Below are 12,346 nucleotides of genomic sequence, written 5' to 3' on the forward strand. Positions count from 1 at the left end.
TTGGTCAGTCCATTAATAAAATTCATACTATATGTATGGTATGTGATCTGTCAATAGAGTTGTCATTTAGATTGGTCAGTCCATTAATAAAATTCATACTATATGTATGGTATGTGATCTGTCAATGGAGTTGGCATTTAGACTGGTCAGTCCATTAATAAAATTCATACTATATGTATGGTATGTGATCTGTCAATGGAGTTGGCATTTAGATTGGTCAATCCATTAATAAAATTCATACTATATGTATGGTATGTGACCTGTCAATGGAGTTGTCACTTAGATTGGTCAGTCCATTAATAAAATTCATACTATATATATGGTTTGTGATCTGTTAATGGAGTTGACATTTAGACTGGTCAGTCCATTAATAAAATTCATACTATATGTATGGTATGTGATCTGTCAATGGAGTTGGCATTTAGATTGGTCAGTCTATTAATAAAATTCATACTATATGTATGGTTTGTGATCTGTAAATGGAGTTGGCATTTAGATTGGTCAATCCATTAATAAAATTCATACTATATGTATGGTATATGATCTGTCAATGGAGTTGTCATTTAGATTGGTCAGTCTATTAATAAAATTCATACTATATGTATGGTTTGTGATCTGTAAATGGAGTTGGCATTTAGATTGGTCAATCCATTAATAAAATTCATACTATATGTATGGTATATGATCTGTCAATGGAGTTGGCATTTAGATTGGTCAGTCCATTAATAAAATTCATACTATATGTATGGTTTGTGATCTGTCAATGGAGTTGTCATTTAGATTGGTCAGTCCATTAATAAAATTCATACTATATGTATGATATGTGATCTGTCAATGGAGTTGTCATTTAGATTGGTCAGTCCATTAATAAAATTCATACTATATGTATGATATGTGATCTGTCAATGGAGTTGGCATTTAGATTGGTCAGTCCATTAATAAAATTCATACTATATGTATGATATGTGATCTGTCAATGGAGTTGGCATTTAGATTGGTCAGTCCATTAATACAATTCATAATATATGTATGGTATGTGATCTGTCAATAGAGTTGGCATTTAGATTGGTCAGTCCATTAATAAAATTCATACTATATGTATGATATGTGATCTGTCAATGGAGTTGGCATTTAGATTGGTCAGTCCATTAATAAAATTCATACTATATGTATGGTATGTGATCTGTCAATAGAGTTGTCATTTAGATTGGTCAGTCCATTAATAAAATTCATATTATAAGTATGGTATGTGATCTGTCAATGGAGTTGGCATTTAGACTGGTCAGTCCATTAATAAAATTCATACTATATGTATGGTATGTGATCTGTCAATGGAGTTGGCATTTAGATTGGTCAATCCATTAATAAAATTCATACTATATGTATGGTATGTGACCTGTCAATGGAGTTGTCACTTAGATTGGTCAGTCCATTAATAAAATTCATACTATATATATGGTTTGTGATCTGTTAATGGAGTTGACATTTAGACTGGTCAGTCCATTAATAAAATTCATACTATATGTATGGTATGTGATCTGTCAATGGAGTTGGCATTTAGATTGGTCAGTCTATTAATAAAATTCATACTATATGTATGGTTTGTGATCTGTAAATGGAGTTGGCATTTAGATTGGTCAATCCATTAATAAAATTCATACTATATGTATGGTATATGATCTGTCAATGGAGTTGTCATTTAGATTGGTCAGTCTATTAATAAAATTCATACTATATGTATGGTTTGTGATCTGTAAATGGAGTTGGCATTTAGATTGGTCAATCCATTAATAAAATTCATACTATATGTATGGTATATGATCTGTCAATGGAGTTGGCATTTAGATTGGTCAGTCCATTAATAAAATTCATACTATATGTATGGTTTGTGATCTGTCAATGGAGTTGTCATTTAGATTGGTCAGTCCATTAATAAAATTCATACTATATGTATGATATGTGATCTGTCAATGGAGTTGGCATTTAGATTGGTCAGTCCATTAATAAAATTCATAATATATGTATGGTATGTGATCTGTCAATAGAGCTGGCATTCAGATTGGTCAGTCCATTAATAAAATTCATACTATATGTATGATATGTGATCTGTCAATGGAGTTGGCATTTAGATTGGTCAGTCCATTAATAAAATTCATACTATATGTATGGTATGTGATCTGTCAATAGAGTTGTCATTTAGATTGGTCAGTCCATTAATAAAATTCATACTATATGTATGGTATGTGATCTGTCAATGGAGTTGGCATTTAGACTGGTCAGTCCATTAATAAAATTCATACTATATGTATGGTATGTGATCTGTCAATGGAGTTGGCATTTGGATTGGTCAATCCATTAATAAAATTCATACTATATGTATGGTATGTGACCTGTCAATGGAGTTGTCACTTAGATTGGTCAGTCCATTAATAAAATTCATACTATATATATGGTTTGTGATCTGTTAATGGAGTTGACATTTAGACTGGTCAGTCCATTAATAAAATTCATACTATATGTATGGTATGTGATCTGTCAATGGAGTTGGCATTTAGATTGGTCTGTCCATTAATAAAATTCATACTATATGTATGGTATGTGATCTGTCAATGGAGTTGTCATTTAGATTGGTCAGTCGTTTAATAAAATTCATACTCTATGTATGGTATGTGATCTGGCTATACTGCAATGGGTAGTTTTCTTGTTATCTCATCAACTTAAGTTCATTTATAAGTTATTTCTACTAGACTGGGGTTGATACGTGCATTTATAAAGTTTTTTAAAATGTTAATATATTCTTACATAATTGAACGTATAAATGCGTACTACAATTCATTTATTTTATTTTTAGGTGGAAAGTTATTACCTTGCACCATGCATGCTTAGCGAAAGAACACCCGAAGAGGTGATCAGCCTTGCACAGCATCCAGAAAGAGACAGTTCCTCAGTCCTTTGTTATGTCTTCCAAGGAAAATTCCTTCCTGCTCCCATTTTCCATCGCCTTCTTGCCACATTAGTTGCTCACTGGCCCATTGCTAAGAAAATGTCCGAAAACTTGATCTTTTGTGGCTGTTGTGTGTTTAACATTGACCTTCATCACAGATTGACTATGTTCTTCAGGGACTATGTCATATTTGCACAAGTCACAAGAATGGGGGCCACTAGGAAGAATCCTTCATCCAAACTGTGTACCGATGTTCAAAAGTTCATCACCATGACTCTGTCCAGTATTATTAGACATCTGGGACAGAGTCTACGATTTGACCTTTTCATACAATGCCCCAGAATTGACGGGTACCGTGTAGACTGTTTGATCCCTGTTGAAGACCTCAAAGGGAATGAAGATGTTCCTTGCCATTTCCATGACATCAGTCATGTAATTATGTCCCTGGATGTGATAAAGTTCTGGTTTCAGGAAACGGTGAGTTAGGATTAATACACAATTCGTGCATGTTAAATGCAGGCAGAAAATCAATTCTTTAAGTTGCAGCCAATTATCCACTCTGATATGTAGGGTACTTACGTCATTAAAATGTCCTCTTCTGATGACCTTCTTGAATGTAAACCAGCTTTCAGAATTATTAAACACAGCTTAATTATTTTAGTATTTGTGAACAAGTCAACTCTCCCATTCAAGTTCAAGTTTCTGTACTCGGGATGCATACTGCAGTAGGAGACTTAAAAATAAGAGGACACGAATGACATATTTAAGATTAAGAGATGGTAAAACCTTTAGGTCAAATATGCAGAAAATGTTCATAGATGTAATAAAAAAAGTTGAACCCCTTACAGTACTTACAACCGTTAGTGATGCTTACAAATGCTGGTTTTGTTGATAACAATCATAGGTACTTTCACTTAAAGTGAGTAATAATTACAGTCCTTACTGCTGTAGTTCATTACTACTAGTACTGCAGTAGTGGGCAAGGTACAACTCATGGGCCAGGTCCAGCCTTTGACCTGGTTTGATCGATTAATTTGCATCTTTGTGTGTGGATTTAAAAGTCACTTCCGACTAATAGTGTTGCAGGTTACAATAGCGGTGTTCAAAGTTCAGAGTGTGTATTCAGAATTCACTTGCCACTTTTAATACAGCTGCTTAAAGTCATTAGTATTGCTGCTTCCTGCCTTTCCTGTACTAAAAACAAAAGGCTAAATTATCAGGAGGCTGTTGGATCTTGCATTGTTGTAAACAACTAAGGGCTACATTTAGAGGAAGCTGCTGGATTTGAGGTTGCATGAAACAGTTAAATGAAATATTATTAAAAAGCATTTGGTTGTACGAGACAGTCAGAAGGCAAGTTAAAAGTGCCTGGATTATGGGTTGTACTAAGTAACACCAAAAATTAAAGTAAGCAGGGTGTTGTTAGGTCTTGGGTTGTACTAAATAACAAAATACTACATTAATAGTAGTTGTTGGGTCCTGGAATGTTATTAAGCACCAAAAGGGTACTAAAGGAGGAAGTTGCTGGATCTTAGCAAAACTAGGCTGGATTAACAGGACGTTGTTGGGTCTTGGGTTGTCCTTAGCAACAAAATGTTCTATTGATAGGAAATTGTTGGGTCTTGGGTTGTCCTGAGCAACAAAGGCCTATATTAACAGGATATTTGCAGATTTTGGGTTGTCCGGAGCAACAAAGGGTTCTATTAACAGGAAGTTTGCAGATTTTGGGTTGCCCTGAGCAGCAAAGGGTTCTATTAATAGGAAGTTTGCAGATTTTGGGTTGCCCTGAGCAACAAAGGGTTCTATTAAGGTGAGGTTTGCGGATTTTGGGTTGTTCTGAGCAACAAAGGGTTCTATTAACAGAACGTTTGCAGATTTGGGATTGTATTGAGCAACAAAGGGTTCTATTAACAGGAATTTTACAGATTTTGGGTTGTACTGAACAACAAAAAGTTACATTAACAGGAAGCTGTTTTCACGTATTCAACTTTTCCAGTAGTATTTCATGACAAAGTCTGGTATGAAGAAAGGAAAACTATGTTTAGGTTTGATTATGAAAATTATAGTCATGCAATTATTTTATTCTTCTAACTAATCTTTAATTATGTTAACTATATCAGATGGTTTCAGTACTCTGCAGCTAAACATGATAAAACGATAGAAAACAAACTTGTAGGGGTTCCTTCAAATTTTTTAATATGTAATATTTGCATACATCACTAGGATAATCTTTCATCTGACATGTTGAGATTATTACCTCTCTGGTCTAGAGACTGTCTCACATGCAATTGTGACCAAACTTGGTAAATATGTAATACAATGTGGCTCGTTTAGGTCTATTTGAACCTCTTGTATACATATTTGTATCTGTTATTTTTTATCTTAAAAGAGTAAGATGTCTTGTTAAACATTTTAGCAATTTTTCATCATGACCATTTTATCGTGTTGTGAACTGTTTTATGTTCATGCTTATGTTAAAGTTTTGCAATTAGCTCTCTTTTTGACATCTTGTTTTATGCAGTCATAACACTTGATGGTTTTGCCATCCAATTAAAAGTTTAAGATATCTTATTAAATAGCGATGAAAAACATATTAATGTTGTACACATTATAATCTGTATGCATAATGTACAGTGATGCTGTTCGCATTATAGTATTTTTGTTTAATGTACATTGATATTGTACACATAATCTGTATGATTAATGTACACTGCTATTGTACAGATTGTAATATGTATGATTATTGTACACTAATGTCGTACACATTACAGTCTGTCAGTTTAATGTATTATTCATCCTGTTCATCATCATTAGTACCATGCTTCTCGCCATCAGAAGCAGATTTGTCATTGTTTTTGTTATACTCCTATCAGGGATTTCTACATGTGATCGATTAGAAATGTCATTTGCAAGCAATAACTTGTCTTCTATTACTTATAAGCTTTCTGTTCGAAATGGTGTTTTGTCATTTGGTTTCTGTATTTAAAAACTTCTCATTTTATACAGGACAAAGAAGACGGTCAGCAGCAGCAACCAACGGAGCAGCGAGGATCATCGAACGCTGAGGAGGACCAACAGGACGACGGTCATGACGATGCTGATACACCTATTACAGTGGAGCACATTAACCATGCTCGCCTTTGTAATGCACTGACGACTGTTTGTGCCAATGCTGCAAGAGAGGTTCTTAGGAGCCAAGTTCCAGCATCCTATGCTAATATATCTCAAGCGATCTTGGCCAACCAGGCCAACTTGACCAGCAGGAGACAAATAAGACCAGGACAGTGGCAGAATGCTTTACTAAACAAGGATCAAATTAAGCTGGTTTTTCCAGATCCACAGGGTCGTTTTACAGGCACACTTGACCAGTTTGACATTTCTTTGTTATACACATTAATCAGAAATGTAAGCTCTGTTCAGGCTCCAACAACACGCTGGGGAAACCCTCCAACAGATCAGCCGAGAGAAACAAGTCTGGGTGCCAGTGTTGAGAGAATCCGTTTGTATAGGAATAGCATAAGCGGTCATTCCGTGGATGGGAAAATCAGCCAGCAAGAGTTTGAGGACTACTGGAACAAAATTAATGATGTGCTTGATGACATTGAAAATGTAATTGGCAGCCATGGCTACAAGGAAGAGTTGGAGAAGCGTAAGAACCAGGTCATCACGCCACATGAAGCCCGTGAGTTACAAAAGACTTTCAGGGAGTACAAGAAACAAGTGGATGGTAAATGAATAATGCTATAACTCTTTTTAAAGAAGTTAATTTAACATTACAGTTCTTTCAGTAGGATGTATGCATGCAAGTATATGTAAAGATTATTGGCATTTAGGTGTAATAATGGCTATATATTGCTGATTAAAAGTTACATTTAGGTTTTTGACATATAAGATACAGGGCAGCTGACAAAGTTTCAAATGACATAAAGAAGGAATACACATTACTTTAGTTTTAACATAAGAATATACTCAATTAAAATAGTTGCCTAAAGCAAGGCCATAAGATACAGAATTATAATGTTCACGAATTCATTGCTCTTGTCTGAAGTAGTCATTTTCTTAATTATTATCAAGGATAAAGAAAAGCCTTTAATTGTGCCCTCTTGAGCCTTGGGGTGAAATATAAATTGTTTGTAGATATTTTGAAAACAAAAATGTATATTTATAGCAACTGACTATTTTATAGAAGCGAATCAAACAATTACGTGTAAGTGCACATTATTGTTGCTATTATTATCTGCATTTCATTGCTTATCATTACAACTTGTCATTAAATGTATAGGTATATCAATATATAAATTGCAGATTTGTTGATGTTCCCCATCATTGAAACTAAATTGTGATAAAACGTTTAAGACAGATTGGGATATAATTTCCATCACCATGTTTCTTTTAAATTTTCACTTTGTATTCTAGAGAAATAAGTTATTTGTCAGTCTTTTTAAAACTTGTAGTTTTTCACTTTTTCTTTTACGTAGTTTAAGATTATAGAGTTATAACAATAATCAAAATGATTAAATTTTGTTAAACATTTATTTATTTGTAAGAATAATTGAAGTTAAAATAATTTTTAAGCTTTATGTTTCCAAAGTGAAATATCAACATTAATCGTAATATATTTTCCAAAGAAAATAAGTTGTGTTATACTAGTCTAACACAAGTCACGGACCCACTAGACGTTTTCAATCATTTTGGTATACCACATGCACTAGATTTATCCTGTTGGTCAATGATATGTCACAGACCTACCTTGGTATAACACATGCCACATATTTATCCTGTTGGTCAAACATATGTCACAGACATACCTTGACCTAACGCATGCCACAGATTTTTATCCAGTTGGTGAAGCATATGTCACAGACCTACCTTGACCTAACACATGCCACAGATTTTTATCCTGTTGGTCAAACATATGTCACAGATCTACCTTGGCCTAACACATGCCACAGATTTATTCTGCTGGTCTAACGTGCCACTGATCAATCACTTTGTTTTAACACCTGCCACTGATATATCATGTTGGTCCAATACATGCCACTGATATATCCATTTTGTCGAACGTATGACACGTATCTATCATGTTGGTCTAACATTAAACATGCAAAGTCCTTTTACAGAATTGTCTGGTCTTTGACTTGCTACAGTTTGGCATACATTTATTTCACTTTTATTTTCATTTCTTTTAGATTCACTCATTAATAACACAGAATCAAAACATGTTGGAAAACTCCCTGGTTTTGTATGATAACTGATTACCAACAGGCTCATATATAGTGAGCAAAAGGAGTTTAAGGTTCGGTGAATCTAATGATAAAAATCAAGAAATATACTAATTAACCTCTTTAAAACATTAACAAATGCTAATGAGTTGATTCAAAATTATTCATCATGAATTTACCTTGATTAGAAACCATTTGTGATTATTGATCTAAATGGCAGACTTGTCCTGGATTATAAACCATTTTTAATTAGCTGTTTTAATGTTAGACTTGTCCTTTGATTATATACCATTTGAAATTACTGGTCTTAATGTCAGACGTCCTTGGATTATACACCAATTTTAATTACTGGTCTTAATGTGACACTTGTCCTTGGATTATACGCCATTTAAATGAATGGTCTTAATGTCAGACTTGTCCTTGCATTATACACCATTTTTAATTAATGGTCTTAATGTCAGTCTTGTCCTTGGATTATAAACCAGTTTTAACTACTTGTCTTAATGTCAGACTTGTCCTTGGATTATAAACAGTTTTTAATTACTGGTCTTAATGTCAGACTTGTCCTTGGATTATACACCATTTTAATTAATGGTCTTAATGTCAGACATGTCCTTGGATTATATACCATTTGTAATTACTTGTCTTAATATCAGACTTGTCCTTGGATTATAAACCAGTTTTAACTACTCGTCTTAATGTCAGACTTGTCCTCGGATTATACACAATTTTTAATTACTGGTCTTAATATCAGACCTATCCTTGATTGTAAACCATTTTTAATTATGATTTATATGACAGACATATCCTAGATTATTAGCCATTGTTAAGCATTGGTCTAAATGACATACAATGGCATATAATCCAGCTTAACATCTGACTGCACATGGCAGATGTTATGCTTGTTATTGAATTAAGAGAGTGTCGATAATCTATATGCACTACAGACATAATATATAAATTGTTGATGTGTTATAATTAAGTCTTTCATTTAAAACAATAGGTAAATATAGACTTGTTCCATAATTCTTTTTATCTCTTTTTTCAATGAAAGTTTAAATGTTTCACGAAATTGATAAAATATATAGAAAAGGCAAGGTGGTATTTGTATAATGTTTATGCTTACTATAATTGTAAGTTTTATACATATAATGTACTCCATTATTTTGTTTCAAAAAGGCTCCTCTCTTGAAATTGCAAATAGTGTTGTCTTATCATCATTAAAATACAAAACTAATAAAAACCATCAGAAGAATCCTACTCCATCCTCTAATCAGCAAATCTATACAGAACCGTTTCGGCATTAATGTATCTGTCCTTACAAAAGATTTGTACTGCATTATCATTGTCTCAATTGCGTACTCATTTCTCATTAAAATCCAGCTCTACTGATCTGAAGCCCTATCAAGTTCATGACTCTATTCGTCAACGGGTCTTCACAAGGTAACTTTACAGGAATTTTGTCCACATTTAGTCTGCATCTTGATAAAGGCGAGACCTTGGCAGAAACATCTCTGAGCCAGTAAGGTGTATGGGACCCCTGATGTTTTCCCTCATCTGCATGGAACCACGACATTACACACAAACCTGATGTGAGTACTTCATTGGGTCACTGGCTCAAAGTTCACTTTTGCTATTTGGTGTGTGTGTGTCTGCGAGATGCATGGTTTGATGTGCGGTAGGAAATAAACCGACTATAAGACTGTTATTATTGTCCATTCCGCTGCTTCTCTGTTCATCGATTAGATGCTGAGTTTTACCATCACCCAGAGAGAGACAGAGACAGAGAGAGACAGTCAGAGAGAGCCATATACATATAATGAGTCTGAGTAATCAAGGTGAAACTGAAATGCTCTCTGGCCAACCGACACAGTGGCAAGAACAGAGGGAGGGTGGTCTGCATGTTCTTAAGTGTTTAACATGTTTTGGAAACGTATTAAAGGTTATAACAACATTTAAAAAAAAATAATATATAAAAAAAACAACCAGCAAAATACAAAGCAAACAAAAACAGTATTATTTCAGTGTGTGCGAGTGCGGCACCTAACCAGGAATTTACATTACGGCCCATTCGAATCTTGAGGGAACTGTAACTTTGTACAATTGGTATCGTTTAACAATGTTGCAGAATTCCATGGAACGTTTGCACATCGCATTCTAACGACTCTGGTTCCTTTGGGTTACTTTGGGTAAGTTTAAGCTCAAGGTTTACATCCAGGACAATATTCCTTTTCTTTCTCACTCCACCTTGTCTCCACTTAATTTTGTCTCATGTGGCATGAGAGAGAGAGAGAGGGGGGGGGGGGCTTGGACGAGTAAAGAGATTGAAGGGAAACCAGAGGAGGTTTAGCTGAAATTTCTGACCATTTTTCAATCCATTTAGCGAATAAACATCGATTATTGATACTCTCTCTGCTTTTTCGTATATTAATATTGATAAATAAGTGAAACATCATCAATGATCTAGAAAATATAGAAGCAATAATCTACTTTTACAACCATTAATATGTGGGTATGAATACGCCATGGCGAATCACAATTTCCCACGCAAAGAGCATAGAGTACTGGTAAATTATCACACACACACACACACACACACACACACACACACACACACACACACATATATATATATATATATATATATATATATATATATATATATATATATATATATATATATATATATATATATATATATATATATATATATATATATATATATATATATATATATATTATAATAATGATAATCAGGACTTTGTATAGCGCCTAATCTTTAGAAGCTCTAAGCATTTTACAACATTAGACAACACCTACAAGATAAAAAACATATAATGATATGATTGCAAACACAAACACCATGAAAATAGAAAACATATATAAAAAACATGCAGAGAATATTTAAGGGATGAAACAGCATTAGGTCTTTAAGTTTGTTCCTGCAGTCGAAATAAGTTATTTTTTTATAGTTTTATACCGGTTGAGATATGTTACAGTCAGTCATGCTTTCTGCCGACATTTTTGTTAATTTTCTATATTATTACATGTTTCATTTGCAGGGCAAGATGATCGAGGGCCGGTTGCCTTCTTTTCCCAATTATCGGATTCATTAACCGGTCTAGTAATGTTCCAAATCATTCACTTTACCTACGTTGTGACCAACATTGGTGGAGGACATAATCCACACTTGGGGATTCTCGTCGATCCTGTCAAAGGGCTTTATGTATTCCATGTACGGGTCATGGTAGCAGCCAGAAAGAGACAATATTTAGCAATATTTAGGGACTTTCCGGGATTCAACCTTTATATCCTGAAGCTACATAAGCTCAACACCATGTTATTGACAGTGTGACAATTGTTCTGGAACTAAACAATGCAGTATGGGTGCGTGCAGAATCTGGTTCTGGCTATCTTCATGGAAACAAATACAGTGTTTTCTCAGGCTGGCTCCTGAGTCCATTGTACGAGTCCATTAATAAGAATTGCATTGTTTAATGTTGTTGTGCAAATTGACTTAAACAGGCTGCTCCTTCTGAACTAAGAATTTAGTAAAAACTTATAGACCCATGAACATATGAATAACGGTTTATATGTAAATCATCTTTGTTTGCTTGATTCTATCGATATTGGATGAAGGCTATTAATTTTGGAGTCATAAGGCCGAAGGCGAATGTCGCTGACATAAGAAAAATTGTTTATGTACATTAGTTCAACATCAATCTTTTAACCCAAACTCAGGGAATCGTGTATGAGGTCAAATAAGCGATGGTCATCAAAACTCCGACTAAAACAAGAAAAATGGTTTCTGCGCCAAAAGCCTTTGTTAGGTACATAGAAAACTATTAAACATGGGTTAGGAGTGTAATGTGCTATTAGTAGACCGGTTTAGTATCTGTACGAATGTGTATCATACAATGGTCTCAGTGGCGCTTATATGATCATATTCTTGGTCCACTTACTACTTTATCCTTAAAAGGTTCAGGGGAGATAACTGCAACAAAACGTTTCAGCTTTCTATGTCAGTTATGACCGCTGATTGTCTCAGTGTTTTGCAATTATGCGTTACAACTTTAACATAAATGTTAGATTATAGCAACATTTTGCATGCAACTAACCCTATGTTGGAAATGCTTTGAATGGCTTAAATGTATACCGTTCTGCTTAATCATTTACAGGT

At 34.1% G+C, this 12,346-nt stretch overlaps 1 protein-coding gene and 1 long non-coding RNA gene across 4 annotated transcripts in view; one reads left to right on the forward strand and one right to left on the reverse strand.

Moving 5' to 3' along the window:
- LOC149773269 (uncharacterized) overlaps positions 1-6,679 on the forward strand; it is a 41,714-nt gene extending 35,035 nt beyond the window's left edge. Inside the window, exons 4-5 of the mRNA XM_089946541.1 lie at positions 2,852-3,421; positions 5,951-6,679. Of these exons, the coding sequence (XP_089802667.1) occupies positions 2,852-3,421; positions 5,951-6,679 (1,299 nt within the window). The remainder of the gene's footprint in view (positions 1-2,851; positions 3,422-5,950) is intronic.
- The window catches only part of LOC149773267 (uncharacterized), a 142,485-nt gene that overhangs the window by 96,564 nt on the left and 33,575 nt on the right, over positions 1-12,346 (reverse strand). The gene's annotated exons all lie outside the window — the stretch shown is intronic.

The sequence above is a fragment of the Sinohyriopsis cumingii genome, unplaced genomic scaffold (genome assembly GCF_028554795.1).
Source record: "Sinohyriopsis cumingii isolate HCF-2022 unplaced genomic scaffold, ASM2855479v2 utg000721l, whole genome shotgun sequence".
In the NCBI taxonomy this organism is placed as follows: Eukaryota; Metazoa; Mollusca; class Bivalvia; order Unionida; family Unionidae; genus Sinohyriopsis; species Sinohyriopsis cumingii.